The sequence below is a fragment of the Heterodontus francisci genome, chromosome 1 (genome assembly GCF_036365525.1).
Source record: "Heterodontus francisci isolate sHetFra1 chromosome 1, sHetFra1.hap1, whole genome shotgun sequence".
In the NCBI taxonomy this organism is placed as follows: Eukaryota; Metazoa; Chordata; class Chondrichthyes; order Heterodontiformes; family Heterodontidae; genus Heterodontus; species Heterodontus francisci.
The window spans coordinates 120,328,242-120,352,547 of record NC_090371.1 but is presented as its reverse complement, the minus strand read 5'-3'; the positions used below and the strand labels follow the sequence as shown (position 1 = coordinate 120,352,547).

General features: G+C 41.3%; 1 protein-coding gene across 2 annotated transcripts in view; it reads right to left on the bottom strand.

The window, feature by feature from the left end:
* LOC137371894 (LON peptidase N-terminal domain and RING finger protein 1-like) overlaps nt 1–21,832 on the bottom strand; it is a 28,117-nt gene extending 6,285 nt beyond the window's left edge. Inside the window, exons 1-7 of one of the 2 annotated variants that reach the window (XM_068034895.1) lie at nt 21,239–21,832; nt 16,863–16,978; nt 10,821–11,049; nt 10,143–10,236; nt 7,091–7,205; nt 5,341–5,462; nt 3,667–3,825 (exon numbers count right to left, since the gene is read on the bottom strand). In XM_068034895.1, the coding sequence (XP_067890996.1) occupies nt 3,667–3,825; nt 5,341–5,462; nt 7,091–7,205; nt 10,143–10,236; nt 10,821–11,049; nt 16,863–16,978; nt 21,239–21,815 (1,412 nt within the window). In that variant the 5' untranslated portion in view covers nt 21,816–21,832. The remainder of the gene's footprint in view (nt 1–3,666; nt 3,826–5,340; nt 5,463–7,090; nt 7,206–10,142; nt 10,237–10,820; nt 11,050–16,862; nt 16,979–21,238) is intronic. The other variant, XM_068034904.1, reaches the window with a different exon arrangement.
* Nucleotides 21,833–24,306: the final 2,474 nt, after the last annotated feature.

Genomic DNA, 24,306 nt, shown 5'->3' with positions numbered 1-24,306 from the left:
CAGCCTCTTTGCATCCTCCTTACAATTCTCTTTCCCACCTAACTTTGTATCGTCAGCAAACTTGGATATATTACTCTCAGTCCCTTCATCCGTGTCATTGATAAAGATCGTAAATAGCCAAATCCCAAGCACTGATCCTTGAAGTACCCCACTAGTTACAACCTGAAAATGACCAGTTTACTCCTACTCCAATGTTTTCTGTCTGTTAACTATACCCCCATACCATCAGCCCCAATTCTGGGCAATAACCTTGTGTGGCACCTTATTGAATGCTTTTTGAAATTACAAATACAATACAGCCACTAGTTTCCCCTTATCCATCTTATTGGCTCGATTTCCCTTTCATAAATCCTTGTTGGCTCTGCCCAATCACAATTTATATGTTCCAATCATGTCCCTAATAGATTCCAGCATTTTCTCTCCTATGAATACCAGGCTAACTGGCCTATAGTTACTCTTTTTCTCTAGATCTCCTTTCTTGAATATGGGGTTATGCTTGTCACCTACCAAACCATGGGGACCATTCTAGAATCCAGGAAATTCGAGAAGATCAAAACCAAAACATCCACATCTCAGTAGCCACCTCTTAAACCCTAGGGTATAGGGTTCTAGTCCCATTGATTCCTCCTGTATTCTTTACTAATACCAATATCCTGAAGTCCCTCATTTTCACTAGACCCTGTGCTCATTAGTTCCAGAATGTTGTGTCTTCTATTGTGAAGACAAGTGCAAAACCATTGTTTAATGTCTATCATTTCCTTATTCCATTATAATTTCTCTTGACTCTGCTTTTAAAAGGACCCATGTTTAATCTCCCTTTACACATACCTATAGAAGCTTTTACAATCTATTTTTATGTCTCTAGCTAATTTACTTTCATATCCTATTTTTGCTTTCTTAATCAATTTCTTGGTCATCCTTTGCTGAATTTTAAAAGACTCCTAATTCACAGGCTCACTACTCTTGTTGGCAATATTATAAGTCTCTTCCTTTAATCTATTACTATCTTTAACTCCTCATTAGCCACAGTTGGACTTTTCCTGTGAGATTTTATTCCTTAGGGGAATGTATATTTGTTGCAAATTATGAAATCATATTTGCCATTGCCTATCCACCATCATATCTTTTAATCTAGTTTTCCAATCTACCTCAGCCAACTCACCCCTCATATAGACATAGTTTGCTTTGTTCAGATTTAAGACCCTTGTGTCAGACTTAACGAAATCACTCTCAAACGCAATATAAAATTCTATCATATTATGGTCCCCCTTCCCAAGAGGCCATTTATTTCAAGATTAACCCCATCTCATTGCACAAAACTAGATCTAAAATAGCCTGATCTCTAGATTGTTTCTTGATCTTCTGATGCATTCCATGAACTCGTCCATACTATTACTGAAAATTTGGTTTACCCAGTCAATATGAAGTTTAAACTCCCCCATGATTACTGTCTACTCTTGCTATATGCATCCCTAATTTCCTGATTTATACTCTGCCTGACATAACAACTACTGTCAGGGGGCCTATAAACCATTGTTTTCTATGCCTGGGCCCGGGGCAACACAGTGGCGCAGTGGTTAGCACTGCAACCTCACAGCTCCAGGGACCCGGGTTCGATTCTGGGTACTGCCTGTACGGAGTTTGCAAGTTCTCCCTATGACTGCGTGGGTTTTCGCCGGGTGCTCCGGTTTCCTCTCTCAGCCAAAGACTTGCAGGTTGATAGGTAAATTGGCCATTGTAAATTGCCCCTAGTGTAGATAGGTGATAGGGAATATGGGATTACTGCAGGGTTAGTATAATTGGGTGGTTGTTGGTCGGCACAGACTCGGTGGGCCGAAGGGCCTGTTTCAGTGCTGTATCTCTAAATAAATTTCTTAGTTCCACCCAAACTGATTCTACATCTTTATTTGCCCAGCCAAGATTGTTTCTACTATCTTTATTCCATCCTTTATAATCAGGGCAACCCGCCTCCTTTTTCATTTTGCCTCTCTCTTTTTTAGGTCAAATATCCTGAAATATTTAATTCCCAACCTTGGCCATGCCTCTACAATGGCTAGTAGATCAACCCATTAAAGTTTCTATGCGATTAATTCATCTATTTTGTCACAAATGATGGACGGACGGATATATATATATATATATATATTGCCTTTAGCTTTATTTTTCTCCTAGTGTCACCCTAGTCACTAATGCCCCATTACCTTGATTAAACTCTCCAGTCCTTCCTGACCCACTGATTTTTACCCAAATTGCTACTCTGCTCTATAGCCTTGACACTTCCCTTATTGCTTCTGAATTTATTGAAAATAGATAATCGCATGTTCCATCTTTTACTCTTTCCCCATTAACTCAGAACATACTGGAGATTGTGTTACTGAAAGCAAATGAAGTCTGCTAGTCTCGAGTATCACAGGCACAAGAAGCTATGAAGGTTTATAAACACATTACCATAGTTTATAAATATATAATTATCTGTTGCGATTTGCTGATTCTGCAATGCTGCTGAACTCTAGGTTTTAAACCTTCTGAAAATACTGTGTGGGCTAATGGATGATGAACATGTCAACTAAGCTAGAACTTGATGGTATTATGGAACTTCAGGCACATTTTGCTGTGGTACAAACAGCACATTTGGGTCTCAAGACTACCGTAAATTTGGACAAACAGCTTGGGCCTTTGTACTCACTTATTTGTCAGACTATAAGCCAATTTCAGGACTGGACTTTTCACGTACAATGGGTGGGTATTCTGTCTGCAAATTTCCATCCATTGATATTAATGGGAGGAAAATTGCAGACAACACATCCTTGATCTTCTATTAAGCCACCCTTTCTCATTGCAGAATATCAGAACCAGTAAAGGTCTTATTCTCGGGATTTCTTTTTCAATCTTGATAGCTAGAATTCTATATCTTTTCCTAAAAAAAGATATCAACCCAAGTTTCTACTTTAAATGTTCTGTGAACCTATATTCCAAAACCCTTCACTTACCCATGACATTGAGCCTACTTCTATTCAGAGTATAACTTCCATTTTTCTTCACCAAAATGTGCCACATCACACTTGCTAACATTGAATTCCATTTGCCACGTTTTAGCCCAATCCCTCAGCTGATCAAGATCCCTTTGCTCCATTTTTAGCCTTCTAAAGCATTAATACCTCATTTTGGTATCATCTGTCAAAATTTGCAGACCTGTGAGGCCTTTCCTCTAAGAAGCATTCTTCATCCAATCCTTGAATGGACTGGCTATGTTCACTGAAGGATGTTTTGTAATGTCATGATGTTACAATATTGGTGATATCCTCTGCTCAAGCACATTATTTTAGAATTGGAATGCAAATTTGTTCTTTCCAGCTCAATAATATCTATTTATGGTTATGAAAGTACTTAACTTATTTTTCAGAGCTAAAAGTTGTTGCAAATCCAGCTCCTTTAAGCCTTTATTTTATCTAGTTATTCCTATACAATTCTTCAAAATTCAAAAAATTCCAGTGCCATTCCACTTGTAAAATTGTGCATTTCTAAGCTTCAATTTCATTATTGGCTGGTATTTTTACTGTTGAAAATAACTTATTTGGTGATTATGTACCCCTCATTTTCAGCCTTGCTGGATTGGCTAATTGCAAATAACTTGAAAACACGAGCTGTAATTGGTCTACAACATACCCATTATGTGGATCACTGATGCACATTCCAAATCGCTTTGTACCCGTCTCAATACATCTTCGAATCATAAGCCTATACCGTGGCTCAAAAACATGAAGAGGACAAGGCACTGTAGGATACGCCATAGTGCACACAAAAATAGGAACATTCCTGGTTAAACTGGAAAAGAAAAAGCAATAAAATGGGATTAATATTTCATAAAATGTTATTTCAAATCCTTGGTTTAAAACCTGCTTTCCCAATGAAATAATTGGGTTTTGCCACTCCGCTGTATGGCATAAGAGGAAGTTGAAAGTACATAAATCAAAATGGAGGCAAATTCCAGGAAGAAACATTGCAGGATCATTACATGAATATCAGTACTAAGGCATTCATATTCCATCTGCCATGTTCTTGCTGCCTCATCCAACTGTCTAATTCCCTCTGCAGTCTCCTTGCATCCTCCTCACCACTTACTTTCCCACCTAACTTTGTATCATCAGCAAACTTGGATACATTGTGCTTGGTCCCCTCATCTAAATCATTATATGTGGCAAGTGTGAAGCGATCCATTTTGGCAGGAAAAATAAAAGATTTTTTTTTGAATGGGGAGACTGGAAAATGTTTGGAGGGGGATCTGGGCGTCCTTGTATATGAATCACAGAAAGCCAACATGCTGGTACAGCAAGCAATCAGGAAAGTAGATAGTATGTTAGCCTTTATTGGAAAGGGATTGGCAAATAAGAGTACAGACGTCTTACTGCAGTTGTATAGAGTCTTGGCGAGACCACACCTGGAGTACCATATAATTTTCATCTTATCCAGGGAAGAACATACTTGCCCAGGAGGGAGTGCAATGAAGGTTCACTAGATTGATTTTTGGGATGAGGGGATTGTCCTATGAGGAGAGTGAGTAGACTAGGCCCTGTAAATTTCCCTTGAGTTTAGATGAATGAGTGGTGATATAATTAAACCATATAAAATTCTTATAGGCTGGACAGAATAGATGCTGAGAAAATGTTTCTCCCGGCTGGGGAATCTGGAACATGGGGTCACAGTCTCAGAATAAGGGGTTGGCCATTTAGGACTGAGATGAGAAATTTCTTCACGCAAAGGGTTGTGAATCCTTGGAATTCTCTACTCCAGAACTGTGCAATCTCAGTTGTTGAGTATATACAAGACAGCGGTCAATATATTTTTCGATACTAAGGGAATTAAGGATTTGGGGATGGTGCAGGAAGGTGCATAGATCAGCCATGCTCTTGTTGAATGGAGGAGCAGGCCTGAAGTGCCAAATGGCCTATACCTGCTCCTATTATGTTCTTATGTCACCATTTCCCAATAGTTCCCTATCTATATTTGCTCTGCTTCATTAGCCAAAACCAGGTCAAGAGCATCTCCTTTATTGTATTAACTGAGAAAACCACCTCTCTCACCACATATTCCCTAATCCATCCTGTTTTTGAATAATTAAAATCTCCTATAATAATGACACGAATATCAATAATCCCTCTCTAATTTCTCAATAAACATTGTTCTCAATTTTTCTTAAATACAGTTTGGCAGTCCATAATACTCAGTAATATCAATCCCTTGCTATTCTTTACCTCAATTCAAAAGGGATTCTGTTTGGACCACTTATTTAAATTCTTAACTCTAGCAGTGTGAAGTATTTTGTGATTAACAGAAACTTACTTTGAAAGTTCTGCAGTTTCTTCATTGTGAACCCTTTGCCTTTCACGCAGTTCTTCAGAAAGGTACCTTGCAATCACTTCTTCCAATAAGTAGGTGACAGCATACTTCCTATTTTCGAGATACTAAACAGAAAGATACTTTTGATTGCCTGGTTTCTTATTTTATGCAATACATCCATCATTAAGGCAGAGGTAAGTAAAAGCAAAGTGCTGCAGATGCTGGAAATCAGAAATAAAAACAGAACATGCTAGAAATACTCAGCGGGTCTGGCCGCATCTGTCGAGCGAGAGAGTGTGTTAACGTTTCAGCTCGGTGACCTTTCACCAAGGCAGAGATGTCAGGACCAAGAGAATACACACAATTTAAATTCAACACTAGCTGTTAATTTCACTACAGTTACACTACGGTGTTAGGATTTTGAGCGGGGAAGGAAATGATGGGCAATAAATTTAAAAAAACTTGTTCGATTATATAAAAGGGCCAATTTAATCATTTGCCATTTTAAAAATACATTCCATATTGTAGTTAGAATAACCAATCCTCTGGTCATTTTAAAGGAGATGCCTAGCATTGTGGCCAGCCTGGGTCGTCTTCCACCGCTGTAGGAATGGAACATGACACACCAAATAGAGGGAGTCACTGAGCTGCCAAACTCTCCATAACTCTCAAGATTAGTAGTTTTGCTGACTAATCAGAATGCAAATGATATCCTGTAATATCCCCAGTGCTTAGGTAATAGGATTCCCAGTGAATCCAAATGAGAACACTGATTGCAGTGGCCATTTTAACCATGGACAGTAGTTTCCTCACAACTGGAACCAGGAGAGTACCCCAGACTGGTTCATTTTACAGTTGCAACAGACTGGAAGGAACAGTAGCACAAGTTCATTATCAAATGCCAATACAGATTTCAGGCTAATTTGCTTGAGCTTCTTAAAATGCAAACTGAAAAGGATTACTCTTATTCTTTAGAACGGCTGGAAAAAAAAAGCTATAGGCAGAAAACTGAGTGTATTGGATGACAATGGAGAACAATTGGCTTTACACCTAGGTTCAAATCCAGCCAAGACAAGACAGCATGAAGGCACTCTTACAACAGACAGAGCCTTTGTGAAATAAGTTTGAGCAGACCCAAGTCAACTTCTAGTGCATTACAAGTTTACAGCATAACACTGCCCCAGATACAATACAGCACAATAATGCCAATCTCATTGGGATGCTAGCGTGGGAAACAAAAATATACTGGCGCAACAGGGGTTGCTCTTCAATTGTTAGCCGATGAATAGTAGAGGGAGGTTTACTCTGCATCAGACAATTAGACCTGACCTAGGAGTGCTTGATGCTACAAGGATATGTTCCATCCTACATGAGGATCCGTCTGCTTGAAAAGCACAGGAAAAAAGTTAAAGGTATGGACAGCAACACTTCATGACTTTTCAAATTCAGCAGTTTGACAGCTCTGGTCCAGAGCATGAAGTTCAAAATCATCTAATGAAGAAAGCAAAGATGACTTTTGTTGACTAGGAGATAAATCTTAAAATGGCAGTCTTCTACTGTCATTAAAGGATTCATCAAACTGGTGAAAATTAATTTGGGGGGTGGGGGGCGGCCTGTAATATTTATCAAGCATTTCATGTTACACTCCAAATTAAATTTGCGTGTTGTCTAGAAATATTAAATTTTTAAAATGAAATTCTTCTGTTAATGTCAAACAATGACCATTATAAAATTAAGACATAATGCAACCTACTTCTTTCAGACTGTCTTTACATAGTGGACAGAGAGGACTGTGGTCCAAACTTCGTTCCAAACAACCTTTACAGAAGGTGTGGCCACACAGTGTAGTGATGGGCTCCAAGAACAATCTACAATAGAAAATCAGAAAATTAGATTTAGTACCTTAATATATTATATGGGGAGCTGCAATAAGTCAAAGTATTAAAAACACAACCACAAGTGCTGACTGAAATCATAATATATAAAAGGCAAATTCTTTCAAAAAAAAGCAGCTCCATATGAACGTCGTAAGTTGAAAATCAAGTGAGACATTATCAGGAGAAAAGGAAAGAAGGCACCAAGAAATAAACATCTGAGGAGAGCTACTGGAATTATGAAAAATTAAAAAGAGAGCAAAAGACAATGTTTCAAAGAAAACTGGAGTCAGGATTGAGTGGTATGCATGTGAATGCACAAGCTTTCAAAACTGGATATTTGATAACTATAGAAGAATAGAACTATGATGTGGCTCAAGTTTGGACAGGGCTGAAACGTAACATTCCTGGTTCTAACAATAGAAAAGCTACAGGAAAAAAATAGTTATGGGAGGGAAAAGTCACTGAAGGATTACATCACATCAGTAGAATGAAAGGATATTCTGGGTTGCGTTAAGACCGAATCCATATGGATAGAATTGAAAAGGGCTATGGTATAATTCTCCTCAAGCATTACAGGTCAAACAGTGAAACAGAGGTGGAGATCTACTGAGAGTTCAGAGATGTGCAGCAGGGCAACAATGTTGGGTGATTTAACTGTACTAACAGGGACACAGTGGTGCAGTGGTAATGTCACTGGACTAGTAATCTAGAGGCCCAGGCTAAAATCTCACCACGGTAGCTGGTGGAATTTAAAATTAATACATTCAATTAATTAATAATCTGGAATTGAAAGCTAGTTTCATGCACCACTATTGAGACTGTCAACTGTCATAAAAGCCCAACAGGTTCATTAATGTCCTTCAGGGAAGGAAATCTGCTGTCTTTACACAAGAACACAAGAAATAGGAGCAGCAGCAGATGATATGGCTCATCGAGCCTGCTCCACCATTCAAAACCATCATGGCTGATCTTAGGATTCAACTCCACTTTCCCGCCTGCTCGTCATATCCCTTGATCCTGAGACACCAAAAATCTGTTTATCCAGGCCTTAAATGTATTCAACAATGGAGCATCCACTACCCTCTGGGGTAGAGAATTCCAAAGATTCACAACCCTTTGAGTGACGTAATTTCTCCTCATCTCAGTCCTAAATGATTGGTCCCTTATCCTGAGACTGTGCCCCCGTGTTTTAGATTCCCAGACCAGCAGAAATAATCTCTGTGATTACCCTATCCAGCCCCTTCAGAATCTTGTATGCTTCAATGAGATCGCCTAGCATCCTTCTAAACTCCAGAGAATATAGCCCCAATTTACTTAGTCTCTCATAGGACAAGCCCCTCATTCCAGGGACCAATCTTGTGAACCTTTGCTGCACTGCTTCCAATGCAAGAACATCCTTTCTTAAATGTGGAGACTGAAACTTCCCATAGTATTCCAGATGTGGTCTCACCAAAACCCTGTACGATTGTAGCAACGCTTCCTTAGTCCTGTACTCCAATCCCCTTGCAATAAAGGCCGACATTCCATTTGACTTCCTAATTGCTTGCTGTAGCTGCATGTTAACTTTCTGCATTCCATGTACAAGCACACCCAAGTCTCTCTGAACATGGACCAGTTTCACACTTTTCAAAAAATATTCTGCTTTTCTATTCTTACGACCAAAGTGCATAACTTCACACTTCCCTACATTATACTCCATCTGCAATCTTGTTGCCCACTCTCTTAACCTGTCTTTGCAGACTGTGCCCTTCCCACAGCTTATCTTTCCACCTACCTTTGTATCATCAGCAAACTTAGATACATTACTCTGTCTCTTCATCTAAGTGATTAATATAAATTGTAAATAACTGTGGCCCCAGCACAGATCCTTATGGCACTCTACTATTTAGTGCCTGCCAACTGGCCTACATGTGACTCCAGACCCACAGCAATGAAGTTGACTCTTAACTGCCCTCTGAAATGGCCAAGCAAGCCATTCAGTTGTCAAGGGCAATTAGGGATGGGCAACAAATGCTGGCCTTGCCAGCAATGCCCACATCCCATGAAAGAATAAATAAAGGCTTGAGTGAATACATAATGTATGTGGTTAAAGACAGAATGCTTTTTAGAATGCATCCAGGGCTCCTTCTCAGATCAGCAAGTTTCCAGTCCAAAGAAACAAGAATTGTTGAAGTACTGGGAAATGAAATACAACAAATATTTGGCATGAGTGTTAGAGAATAATTGCAAAAGCACAAATAATGCAGTCAAAAATAAGGGTGCTGAATGGAAAAATGGCAAAGTTCAGAGAGATAAGAAAGAATCTGGTCCAAATAACTGAGCAAAAAGGTTAGCCAACGGGTTGACCCATCAGGAATAGGAAATCTTCAAACAGGAGATGAATTGTGCACAAAGGTATATTTTAATGCAAAAAAGCATGCAATGCATAGAGTTTCATGATAAACAGATTATTATTAATATAGAAAATATAGCAGGGATGCGAAAAAGTAAACTGGAGGGGCTGAAAGGGAATGTGAAAAGGCTAGCAGGTAATAAAAAAGGAAACAAGGGGGTTTTAAAGAAATAAAATGAAAGTGAAAACAGGGGGGGGGGGGGGGGGGGGAGAGGAAAAAAAAAAAGAGAATAGGTCAAACTTCTAAAACAATTTTCAACTAAAGCCAAGAAGTACAAGCCACCTTGTAATTGCAACCCAGAAAACCTACCTGAACAAGTTAAATTAGACCAGGTGAAAGGGATTTTTTTTAACATTAAGTTATCCAAGTATTTTAGTTTAGTGTGGTTGCTATTACTGTAATAAAGCTACCCCTTTATTTGAACCCATTTAGTATTGATGCAGGAGCTGAAAACTTAGAACAACCAGCACAGGGAGAGATATTTCTCAGGGTTAATTCTGGTGCATATTTGCATTCCAACAGAATGTTTTCTTACCTCATACAAAGAGAACACTCAAAATCTGATGCATCTACTAGATCCTTAGTTATTGTTTTCTCAGAACTTGACGAATGGAACAGTTGTTCAGTATCTGAATAAAGGTGCATTTTAAGAAAGAAACTTTATAAAATGAAAAATAAAATGCTCATTACCCACAGAGAAATATTCCCAATTTGGTCACAGGAGTAGATCACTTTTGTTACTTAAAAGGACCGTTTTGTGACAATACAGAGTGGAATTAAATAGTGCAAACCACTTTTTTTTTTAATAAAACATTTACTTAAGTCTTCATTTCAGAGAACCGTCTTTATAGCAGCACAATTCAATTATCCCAGATTAGGAGTGCTAGGCTTGACATTGAGAGCACAAACACTCAGCACTTCTCCATAATAAATCCTCATAGTAATAAAATAGAATCTATTTTTTAAAAAATATCCTGTAAATACAAAAAGGAGAACCCCCCCCCCACCTTAATGATGTTAGTCAATAGTTACCTGAAGCACAAGAAATATTAAAATCACTTCCATTAAGCAGCAATAATTCTGGTATGGGAAAAGTAGTGTATAAATTACTTTTACTCATTTTTCTTAAATAGTTGAGCTTTGGGTTTAGAGTTAACTAAAACAGTGTAACAGTTTTGCAAACTAGCATTACAAGGTTCAATTAGTAACTGACCCTGCTTTTGGTGTTTCTTCTTTCCATTACCAGTCTCTTTTATTTCTTGATCACTGAAAGACAGCTTTCTTTTCATTAGAACTGCCTTCTCTTGACGTGAAAGCAGTGGAGCCGAAGAAACCCTTTTCAAACCAACAAGGTTCTCCACCCTAGGTAGCAACTGAATCGACTGGGTCCGACTCAGGCATGCTAATTCTCCCTCTGCAGTTTTTGGCACATTTGACATCTGCTGATTCACAACAAGATTTCGTTAGTATTAAATAGCTGAGAGGAATTGAATGTATTAGCACAAAATCAATATTGGCAAAAACGTTGGAAAGATTGAATCCTGAAGATCACGTTAAACCGTGAAAACTGATCACTGAATATTGCAGCATACACAATCACAATGGAATAGAAAGCTCAGACTCACTTTTAGTTTTGCTGTTATCTCATTCACCACACAGCACAAAATGCTTAGGTATATTAATTTAGGTTTTACTTGAACTTTTTAATAGCTTGTACTTGGAATGTGGGCATTACTGGCAGCCAGTAATTATCCATAACTAGTTCCCTCAGGGCAGTAAAAGCCAACCACAACATGTAGCCCAGACTAGCTAAGGATGGCAGGTTCCCTCTCTGGAAGAACATTAGTCTTTTTTAAAAAATGACAACTCAATAGTTTTCATAGTAATTTTCTGCTGCAAGACCAAGAACTACAAATTCAATTTCACAATATGAGCTCAATTTCTGGGTTAGTCCAGAAATGGGAGTGCATTTTTAAATAAGCCTCATGCTACTCATATAAAACGTTTTCTTCCTTTTCCACGACACCAAACCCCTCCCCCCACCACCAAAACTTTTTTTTTTCATCTGTTGTCTGCCTGGTGAAACAAGAGGTAATCTATTGCCAAGCCTTTCTAAATGCCTTAGGAGGTACACAAGTGTAGGATATGAGGAATCACATATGTTCATTTTTTTTCCTTGCAGAGATGCCTGGCCTTTGGATGGTCCCTTTCCCTGACACTGCAGCGAAGGTCAGGAACTTGCAAGACTCATGCCTCTGAACCCAGATCCTATCTGCCACAGTATGCTTCCACTCCAATTCAGTCACCATGTAATATTTTTCTAATGTTTATTGGATTATTTTGCCCCTATTTGAATTTGAACAATCTACATATGGGCATAAATGTTACAGTATCAACACATGGAAAATTTGTGCCATTATAAACAGTATCTTTAAAAAGTTACATGGATATTAAAATTAATTTTTAATCTATGAAGTATTTATCTAAATCAAGTATAAATATTAGGAAGGTGGCTGGAAGGAATTTAGTGCCTAGATACCTGAAGCAACAAACTAGAAAACAAATAGTGGGGTAAATGATCAACTCAACTGCTTTACATCATGACTTCAATAAATCCTCCCAGTGCCACTCAAGTCATAAACATTCCATTTAAATTGAGACAAAAAAAAATGGAAGGAGAAACCTGTTCAGTTCTTAAAGGTTGAATGGATATTAAGATCCTTTCTTTAAACAGACAGCATATTTGTCCCCTTAATTTACCATCACATAATAATCTTTCAATACACAGCATTGAACCCCATCCACAATTTGAGTTTGAGTCATAACTGAATTACCATCACTGGTCTTGTTTTTAGCATTTGCAGACTAATTAAATCATGCATTAGCTAACTTCTTTACATGAAGAAAATGTGACCAACTGAATCATGAAACCTAATGGGGATATGAGATTTAAGGAAAAACTGTGGTTAGACTTTTAGCAACAATCCTTGGCATGGTAAAACCCAGAGAGTCATGCATTTAACTGCCCGTCACCCAAAAAGAATTAAAAAGTCAAATGTGTTAGTTTTTTAAACTCTTTCATGGATTGAGTGTGTCACTGGCAAGGCCAGCATTTGTTGCCCATCTGTAATTGCCCTCGAGGTGGTGGTGAGTGCTTTCTTGAACCGCTGCACTCCATGTGGTGTAGGGACACCCACAGTGCTGTTAGGAAGGGAGTTCCAGGATTTTGACCCAGCGACAGTGATGGAATGGCAATATAGTTCCAAGTCAGGATGGTGTGTGGCTTTGGGGGATTGGCAGTTGATATGTCTCCATACATCTACTGCCCTTGTCCTTCTAGGTGGTAAAGGTCATGGATTTGAAAGGTGCAGTTGAAGGAGGCTGGGCAAGTTTCTGCAGTGCATCTTGTAGATGATACATACTTCTGCCACTCTGCGCCAGTGTGGTGGAGGCAATGAATGTTTAGGGTGGTGAATCGGGGTGCTGATTAAACAAACCACTTTGTTCTGGATGGTGTGAACCCTCCACACAATTGGAGAGGCTTCCTAGTACTTTCCCTGCCGTCCCCGCTTCCAAACCCATCTCCAAGGGGCTGGGAAAATTCAGCCCCAGGTAATTTCAAGAGCATATCAGTGCACAAACATAGGGTGAATGGCCTGCTTCTGTGCTGTAAATTTCTATAAATTACCATCACATTCCTGACTTTTGCCTTCTAGATGGTGGACAAGCTTTGGGGAGTCAGGAAGTGAGTTACTTTTCTGATCTCTGACCTGCTCTTGCAGCCACAGTATTTATAGGGCTGGACCAGTTAGGTTTTGGTCAATGGTAACCCCCAGGATGTTGATGGTGGGAGAATTCAGCGATTATAATGCTGTTGAATTTCATGGGGAGACGGTTAGATTCTCTCTTGTTGGATATGGTCATTGCCTGGCAATTGTGTGGTGCGAATGTTATTTGCCACTTATCAGCCCAAGCCTGAATGTTGTCCAGGTCTTGCTGCATGTGGACATGGACTGTTTCAGTATCTGAGGAGTCACGAAAGGTACTGAACACTGTGCAATCATCAGCAAACACCCCCACTTCTGACTGAAGGAAGGCCATTGATGCAGCAGCTGAAGATGTTTGGGCTTAGTACACTACCCTGAGGAACTCCTACAGCGATGTCCTAGGGCTTAGATGTTTGGCCTCCAAAAACCAAAACTACCTTCCTTTGTGGATGTATGACTCCAGTCAGTGACTTCCTATGTATGACTCCAGTCAGTGGAGTTTCCCCCCTGATTTCAATTTTGCTAGGACTCCTTTTTGCCACACTCACTCAAATGCTGCCTTGATATCAAGGGCAGTAACTCTCACCTCACCGCGTTGTATCAATTATGAATGAAAACTTCCCATCATCCTAGGGGGTGAATTAACATGGACACAGTTGTTTTAAATGCAGTACAAGACACATTTACATGTGAACTTGAACAAATGATCAGCTTTATGGTAACTTTGCCCAGATTACAATTTCAACTTAACCATGCAATCCTGAAATAAAAACAGAAAATGCTGGAAATACTCAGCAGGTCTGGCAGCATCTGTGGAAAAAGAGTTAACATTTCAGGTCTGTGACCTTTCATCAGAATTGGGAAAAGTTAGAAATGTAATAGAATCAGAATGGTTACAACACAGGAGGCCATGTGGCCCAATGCGTCTGTGCCAACTCTCTACAAGAACAATTCACCTAGTCCCATTCCCATGCCTTTGTCCTGTAGCCCTGCAATTTTTTCTTCAGAAATTATACAGTTCTCTTCTGTAGGCCTCGATTGAATCTTCCTCCACCACACTTCTCAGACAGTGCAATCTAGATTCTAATCACTCACTACTGCATAAAAAAGTTTTGCCTCATATCAGTTACTTTTTTTTCCAACCACCTTAAAAATCAGTGCCCTTTGCAGTGGAAGAACCAAAAAATGTAAAGACAACCACACTTGGCGGTGGGGGGGGTGCGGGCAAACAGACTGGATGACCACTTTTCATATCAACATTCAGTGCGTAAGCTTGACCCTGAGCTTCAAGTCGCCATTCATTTTAATTCTCCAACTTGCTGCCACTGACCTTTCTGTCCTTGGACTGCTAGTGTTCCAGTGAAGCTCAACACAAGCCCCTCATCTTTGAACTGGGCACTTTACAGACTTCCAGACTCAACATTTGAGTTCAATAATTTTGTTTTGTGTTTCTTTGCTGGTTTGATTTTCCTCTCATTTCCTTTATTGTGCATTTGGACAGGAGCCATCCTGTCAGTCAGTCACACCTCCTGTGGACGCATCTTTTGCTTTTTGTCCCATTACGACCCCGCTTGGCCTAGCACCATGAAACTTGTCAATTAATCTGTCCTGCCCTTCACCCTATCACAGACCTTCCCTTTTGTTCTTTTTTCTCAACTCCCCCCCTTTAATTTGCTCAAAACCTATTTCTAACTTTTCCCCAGTTCGGATGAAAAGGTCAAAGACCTGAAACATTAACTCTGCTTTTCTCTCCACAGATGCTACCAGACCTGCTATGTAATTCCAGCATTTTCTGTTTTTATTTCAGATTTCCAGCATGCACAGTACTTTGCTTTTGTATTCGCATGCAACCCTGACGCTACCTTTTAAGGCAATCCAAATAGTTTTTTTTTTAATTACGTTATAAAAATAGTTGTTCCAGAACGGCTCTTACCCATCTGCTGTGCACAGTGAAAACACAATTCTTAAATTACTTGTGAAACAAATGCAAAGAATTTTATAGCACTAGCAAGCATATTAACATCGAATGTGATGCTTTTTTTTTGCACTTTAAAACAGGGATCAGGCTAATGCAGATTCAATGGAGTTTAAAATTGGGCTTTACTAATGCCTAAAGATTAAAGGTTTTTTTGTATTCAATGAGGACAGGGATATTAGCACTGAAAAACAAAAACCTTTCCAATTTGGACACAGTAGGTACACGAGGGAGATGGAGAAACAAAGTACTTGCATTTTACTTATGTTTCAAATGTTCCAAATGAACCACTTTGAATTGGAGTTACTTCTGTTACATGGGTAAAAGCAAACATCAATATGTGCATAGGACACTAGGAGAACAAACTTTCCACTCTTCCTTCAATATTACCATGTCCACCTAAACTACCAGAATAGGCAGAAACATAGGGACATAGGAACAGTAGGCCATTCAGCCCATCGAGCCTTCTCCGCCATTCAGTATGATCATGGCTGATCATCCAACTCAATGCCTTTTTCCCACATTATCCCCATATCCCTTCATGTCATTTGTATTTAGAATAGGTCAATCTCTACTTAAACACACTCAATGACTGAGCTTCCACAGCCCTCTGGGGTAGAATACTCAAGATTCCCAACACTCTGAGTAAAGAAATTTCTCCTCACCTCAGTCCTAAGTGGCTTGCCCTTATTTTGAAATGGTGTCCCCTGGTTCTAGACTCCTGAACCAGGGGAAACTTAGCTGCATCTACCCGGTCTATCTCAGTATTTTGTAGGTTTCAATGAGATCACCTCACAATCTTCGAAACGCTAGAGAATACAGGCCCTGTTTCCCCAGTCTCTCTTCATACGACAGTCCCACCATCCCGGGAACAAGTCTGGTGAACCTCCATTGGACTCCCTCTACAGCAATAATATCCTTCCTAAGGGGGACAAAACAGCACACAGTACTTCAGGTGCAGTCTAACCAAGGTTCTATACAACTGAAGCAAAACTTCGCTACTCCTGTACTCTCATCCTCTTGTGGTAAAGGCTAACATACCATTAGCCTTCCTAATTGCTTGCTGCACCTGCATGTTAGCTTTCAGTGACTTATTGACGAGGACACCCGGGTCCCTTTATTCATCTACATTTTCTAATCTCTTACCATTTTAGAAATATTCTGCACATCTATTCCTCCTACCAAAGTGGATAACCTCACATTTTTCCATATTATATTCCATCTGCCATGTTCTTGCCCACTCACTAAGTCTGTCTGAATCCCTTTGAAGCCACAGATGGGATTTTGTTCAATGGCTCACAAAAGAAAGGAACTGAAGAAGTACTGCATTAAGTGTCCTTGTAAAATTTCGATTTATAAGAAATGTAGATTAAGGGTCAAAGTACAGGATTCAACTATGATAAGATTGTGGATAAGGAGAGATGATGGAAAAAATTAGTTTGATCACTAAATTAATTAGGATTGGGCAAGACTGCAGTTTCCCCTTAACTATGAAATACACAATCTTGCCTACCTCTGGCCAAGCAGGCCTTCTTGAACACCCTGCTTCCATATCTTCAATAGCTTCTCTGAAGAGTTGAAGACCTGCATATGAATCAGCCCTGTAGCTCTGTAGGGCGTCACTGGGTTCTAAAAAAAAAAGGTCAGACACTCAAAATACAAATTGACTATCAGCATTCTGTACCAAGAAGTTTCAGCAGAGAACACCAGTGACAAGGCTTCTCGCACTGCTTGCGCGTTGTGTGGAACTCTCCCTTCTATGTAAAAGTTTAAATATATTAATGATCATAATTTATTGACTCAGAGGTTGGATTAAGCTATGGGAAACCTTACTTGGCCATTGAAGTCCTGGTACAACTTTTCTCATATCTATGTGCTTCTAGCAACCATATGGTAAAATTTGAGATCCATACTCTACAGTTGCACTTACTCATCACTGTTAAGCTAGTGCATTTGCAGTATAGGAAGATGCATGCATGTTCAGGACAGGTTAAAACACTACTTCAGATGGCAAGCGATCAACATAGGAATTGCTAGACTAGAAAAGACCAGAGTCCATTGACCATCCTGAAAGTTGCACAATATAACAAAATTGTGGAAATCAATCGCTATCAATTAAATCTACAATAGAACTAGACATGAGGCAAGAAAAGCCTCCAGTGGTAGAAAACTTTGGTAACTACAGGTCCAAAGTCACCTATACCTCCTAGGAATGCTACTCTTGCCACATACATGTTGTATCGCACATTGCATTAATCAACAATATCCATTTCCACCATCTTCCTATGGAGCCTGTCCAATAGAATTACCGCTTGCTTACTGAACTAATGTTTCTGCAGAATTTGAATTTACCCCCCTTCAAGTGTAGCTAGTGTCCTCAAGTTCAACTGCTCTGGACAAGATGAAACAGCTGGTCATTCTGTACATAATTTTATCCCTTTAGAATCCTAAAAACAGCAGTCCTATCACCTCAACCTTTTCTTTTCCAGTGAGTTCCTCTAACTCTGACCTCTTGAGCATCTGCAATTTTAATTGCTCCACCACTGACGGCCTTGCCTTCAGCTGCCTAGGCCACAAGTTCTGGAATACCCTCCTGACACCTCTCCATTTCTCTACCTCATTTTCCTCCTTTAAGACACTTCTTAAAACCTTACTCCTTGGGCATCTGTCCTAATATTTCCTTGTGGTTTGGTGTCTTTTCTAAAAGATAATGTTCCTAACAAATGCTTTGGGATGATTTATTACATCAAAGATGCTACATAAATACAAGCTGGTGTTGAGAACATGCCCAGTTTGCATAATCACTTTATAATTCAGCCCCTCCTTAATCCTGGTTATCCTCTTCCTTATCCTTTCAATAGCTGCAATATCCATCCTTTACTGCAGCAACCATAGCTATATACAGTATTCTAAGTACAAGCGCATGGGAAAGGCTTCCACTGCTATGTCCAGACTGGCCAAGTGTGGGAAAATGGCGCACTGACACGGAACACAAAAGTCCGAGTGTATCAAGCCTGTGTCCTCAGTACCTTGCTCTATGGCAGCAAGGCCTGGACAACGTATGTCAGCCAAGAGCGACGTCTCAATTCATTCCATCTTCGCTGCCTCCGGAGAATACTTGGCATCAGGTGGCAGGACCGTATCTCCAACACAGAAGTCCTCGAGGCGGCCAACATCCCCAGCTTATACACACTACTGAGTCAGCGGCGCTTGAGATGACTTGGCCATGTGAGCCACATGGAAGATGGTAGGATCCCCAAAGACACATTGTACAGCGAGCTCGCCACTGGTATCAGCCCCATCGGCCGTCAATGTCTCCGCTTTAAAGACGTCTGCAAACGTGACATGAAATCCTGTGACATTGATCACAAGTCGTGGGAGTCAGTTGCCAGCGTTCGCCAGAGCTGGCGGACAGCCATAAAGGCGGGGCTAAAGTGTGGCGAGTCGAAGAGACTTAGCAGTTGGCAGGAAAAAAGACAGAGGCGCAAGGGAAGAGTCAACTGTGTAACAGCCCCGACAAACAAATTTTTCTGCAGCACCTGTGCAAGAGCCTGTCACTCTAGAATTGGCCTTTATAGCCACTCCAGGCGCTGCTCCACACACCAATGACCACCTCCAGGCGCTTACACATTGTCTCTCGAGATAAGGAGGCCAAAGAAGTAGTACAGTCACAACAGTTACAAAGTGACAGAACTGACATAGGACCAACGCTCACTTCGTTAACACTTTTCTTTTTAAAATATCTATAGAAACTCATGTTTTTATATTTCTAGCTAGCTTTCTCTCATACTATAATTTTTCCCTCCATATTAATCTTTTAATCATTCTTCACTGCTTTTTTAAAAAATATTCTGTCCAATCTTCTGACCTGCCACACATCTTTGTGCAATTATTTGCTTTTTCTTTAATTTTCATGCTTCCTTTAACTTTTAGTTAAATAATTAGATCTCCCCATATACTTTTTAGGATCTGGTGATTGATCAATATGCTTGCTCCTTCAGATCAGCTCAAGCTGACATTTTGATTGTCTCCAATAAGTAGGAAAATGCCAGTATTTAGCTAGTGGGTTACAGGGATAGGGAGGGGTGAGGTCAGGGCTGATGAGTAAATGGAATTGCCAGGCCAAATCACTTCCTGTATAATGAGCAGCCAACAATAATAACTACAACAGCTAAAAGACACTTTAATTTCTTATCATTTAGAAACTTGTATTGCCCCAGTACTTGTGGCAGCATGGGATCAAGCTTGGTAATATTGACCTAAACAGCTCAAATTATTTGCAGTCTATTGAATATTTTTTAAATCTAAGTGCTATGTGAGTTTGTATGTTTAGGTGGTCTACAGTTATAACAGGTTATTACTGCAAGATGTAACAAGTGGTGTGCCACACGGATCTGTGCTGGGGCCTCAACTTTTTACAATTTATATAAATGACTTGTATGAAGGGACCGAAGGTATGGTTGCTAAATTTGCTGACGACACAAAGATAGGTAGGAAAGCAAGTTGTAAGGAGGACATAAGGAGGCTACAAAAGGGATATAGATAGGTTAAGTGAGTGGGCAAAGATCTGGCAAATGGAGTATAATGTGGGAAAATGTGAAATTGTCCATTTTGGCAGGAAGAATAAAAATAAGCATATTATTTAAATAATGAGAGATTGCAGAAGATCTGGGTGTTCTAGTGCATGAATCACAAAAGATTAGTATGCAGGTACAGCAAGAAATTAGGAAAGCTAATAGAATGTTTTCATTTATTGCGAGGGGAATTGAATACAAAAGTAGCGAGGTTATGTTTTAGTTATACAGGGCATTGGCGAGACCACATCTGAAGTACTGAGTACAATACTGGTCTCCTTATTTAAAGAAGGATGTAAATGCATTGGAAGCAGTTCAGAGAAGGTTTACTCGGCTTAATACCTGGAATGGGTGGGCTGTCTTATGAGGAAAGGTTGGACAGGCTAGGCTGGAATTTAGAAGAGTTTGTTGAAACCTATAAGATTCTGAGGGATGGGTGTGGAAAGTTTGTTTCCTCTTGTGGGAGAATCTGGAACTAGGGGGTCACTGTTTAAAATGAGGGGTCGTCCATTTACAACAGATGAGAAATTTTTTCTCTGAGGGTCGTGAGTTTTTGGAACTCTCTTCCTCAAAAGGCAGTGGAAGCAGAGTTTTTGAATAATTTTAATGCAGAGGTAATAGATTCTTGATAAGCAAAGGGGGTGAAAAGTTATTGTGGGTAGGTGGGAATGTGGAGTTGAGGTTACAATCAGATCAGCCATGATCTTAACGAACAGCGGTGCAGGTTCGAGGGACCTACTCCTGCTCCGTGTCTACTGATTTTGAAAACATACACTACATATTTAATACTTTAATTAACACAATTATATTTGATGCCTATCCGCTACAAGATCCACTCTGCCCTATTTAATCACACATCTATCTTGTAAAATGAAAGGGCTGCAAGAAACGTCGTGGCAAATAAACAGGACTCTGTAGAAGACAGAACTGCAGCGACAGCTTCTGAAAGCGACTATGAATAAAACTTCGCACAAAAAAACTAGAAGTGCTTGCATAACAAAGACAGTTGCAGTCTGGGAGGACTGTAAGCTCATGGGTAACAAAGCTGATACGGTTGCAGTATAACCATCTAAGACCTGAATAAAACCAAAATGTAAACACTTAAAAAAAACCCGTCACTAATCAATCCCCTAAAGAGGCTGAATCATTGCTCAGACACGTGCCCCTCCCAGTCTTATACAACCCTGTGTATGTAGCGCTTCGTTACACAACAGAACTCGTCAAACCCAGGGAAGGGAGTGAAATCTCTGAATCTCAAACAGAAAAGCAGCTCCCACCCCCCCCCCTCCTCCTCCTCTCCCGTCCCGACACTTACTCAATTCCAGTTGCTCGAGCAGGGTTAACGCCTCCGGGAAGCGACACTCGGCCAGAAGCTCCTCCAGTTTCACTTTGTTCCGAATACGTCGCGCCTCGGCCGGGAACCACTTGGGCAACAGGTGGCTGAGGACGACATTGGAGCGCAGAGACTGAGTGCCGGCGGCCGCCTCCCCGCAACCCGGGCATCGGGGACTCCGCCGGAGGCAGCGCCGGCACCAAGTGTGACCGCACCGCAAGGTGACGGGCTCAGACAGCAGCTCTCGGCAGCCGCCACAGTCCAGGAGGCCTCCTCCCCTGAGCGGGCTGTCGGCCTCGGGCAGCCGGGTGCCGGGGCCCTCCCCCGGCTGCCCGCCGCCTCGCCTATTGATGCGGTGCAGGAGACACTGTACTAGGCTCCCCAGCTGCTCGGGCTGCAGAGCCCCGCAGCTCCCGACCAGCCAGCACTGCTCCAGCGCCGCCGCCGGTTGTGGGGACAGGCGGTGCCGGCCCATCAGCGGCAGCCCTGGGCTGTCCCGAGGTTTGTTGCCCGCCGCTTCAGCGCCGCCGTCAGTCATTCCGTCCGGATCAGCCGACATGTTCGACTGGCAGGCGCATGCGCACTCACAGCCGCCGGCTGCAGACAAACCAGCCGCCACTCGCACGTGACCGCAGATCGCAGCGACCATTGGATGAGAGCGGGAAGGGGGGCGGGCCGAGTGCAACCGTTACAAAACAACTGCGGCAAAGTTTCATAACATCCGAGAGCCGGACAGCCTGGCTTGTGTGTGGGCTCTGTCTGTTTGTCTGTCTCCTTCCCCCTGTCTGAGCTGTCTATTGATTATTCCTTTCTAACACATTAGATTGTCCCAGTGCCACCACCTGAAAACTCACAACTAATAAAGGAAACTTACAAAACTTAAAGAATAATGGTGTTACTATTTACCATTATACACGCCAGCCCTTGCAGATATACGGTGCCTGAGAAATATACATTGGTGTTGTACATGAGGATTCAGGATCGAGCGTTCAGGTCAAGTAGGGTTAGAGGGTAGAATATAGTGCAGGGAAATTGGAATCACTTTAGAAAGAAAGAGCAGTTGGAGGGAAAGGCGAGCTGTGGGGTGGAGCAGGTGAATATGTAACTCAATAAGTGGGAGAGGAGGGAAAGGGAAATAGGAAGAAAAGGGGCGAAACAAGCTGAAAGCCTCAGCTGGAAGGGAAGAGGAATTGAGGTTAGAGAGGGAATGGGTGAAGTTTGGAGAGATTTCTCTCCCCACCTTCAGGTAGTGTAAATTGACAGAGGCAATTGCACTGAGATGAGGCAATTACACTTCTTCTTAGGCAGTCCCTCGGGATTCAGGATGACTTGCTTCCATTTTGGTTCGAAAGCTTCTGAGGTGGCTATTATGTCCAATGCGTGATCTACAGATTCTGCCATGGTGAGGGCAGGTGGTGTTTGAATGGCCAGGTAGATGAGGTTTGTGCGCTCCCTCCGATGCCTCGACTTCACCTCTGCATGTTCCCGATGAAGTCCCTCGAAGTGTACGATGCCTTCCCAAATGAGCTTTTTCCATCTAGGACAGTTACAAGCCAGGGACTCCCACGAGTTGATGGGGATGTTTGGTCTTTTCAGGGATACTTTGAGGACATCTCTAAAGTGTTTATGCTGTACTCCTGGGAGAATCTCCTGCCATGACCAAGTTCTGAGTAGAACAGCTGCTTCGGGAGTCTGGTGACAGGCATGTGGATGGTATGTCCTGACCAGTGGAGCTCGTTTTGGATGATTAGCACCCCGATGCTGGGCAGGTTGACCTGGGAAAGGACGCTGCTTGTGGACCATCTTTCTTGCCAATGGATTTGGAGGATCTTGCGGCGGCCTTTCTGGTGGTACTTCTCTAGTGCATTGAGGTGCCTGCTGTAGATTCTGCAAGTCTTCAAAGTGTACAGGAGCGCAGGGATCACTACTGCCCGGTAAACCATGATCTTGGTCTCAGGTTTGAGATTCTGATCCTCAAATACTCTTTTCCTCAGTTGGCCGAAGGCTGAGCTGACACATTTAAGGTGATGATAAACCTTGTCGTCTGTGTCTGCCTTCAATGAGAGGATATGGTTGAGGGAAGGGCAGGACTGGCAGCTCAATATTCCAGGGTATAGAATCTTCAAGCATGACAGGGGAAGGTGTAAAAGAGGATATGGCATTGCACTGTTGATCAAGGAGTCAAATACTGCAGTAAGGAGGGATGATATCTTAGAATGAGGCCATACGGGTAGAACTTAAAAACAGAAAGGGGGCAATCACTTGGCTGGGAGTGTACTACAGGCCTTCAAACAGTCAGGGAAAGATAGAGGATATGTAGGCAAATCTCAGAGAGGTGTAAAAATAATAGGGTAATAATAGTAGGGGTTTTCAACTTCCCCAATATCACCTGGGATTGTCTTAGTGCAAAAGGCTTAAAGGGGGCGGAATTCTTAAACTGCATACAGGACAGCTTTTTGAGCCAGTATGTAGAAAGTCCTACAAGAGAAGGGGCAGTACTGGACCTAATCCTAGGGAATGAAGCCGGACAAGTGGTAGAGATGTCAGTGGGGGTGCATTTCGGGGATAGTGACCATAACTCTGTAAGATTTAAGGTAGTTATGGAAAAGGACAAGATGGACCAGAAATAAAGGTACTGAATTGGGGGAAGGCTGATTTCAATATGATAAAACAGGATCTGGCCAAAGTGGACTGGGAGCAGCTACTTGTAGGAAAGTCTACATCAGACCAGTGTGAGTCATTCAAAAAGGAAATAGTGAGAGTTCAGGGCCAACATGTACCCATTAAGGTGAAGGGTAGGACCAACAAGTCCAGGGAACTCTGGATGTCAAGGGATATAGAGGATTGGATAAGGAAAAAAAAGGAGGCTTATGGCTGATTCAAAGTGCCTAAAAGTGTAGGGGGCTTTTAAGAAAGTAATTAGGAGAGCGAAGAGGGGACATGAAAAAAATACTGGCGGGCAAGATAAAGGAAAATCCCAAGACGTTTTATAAGTATATTAAGGGCAAGAGGATAACCAGGGAAAGAGTAGTGCCCATTAGGGACCAGAG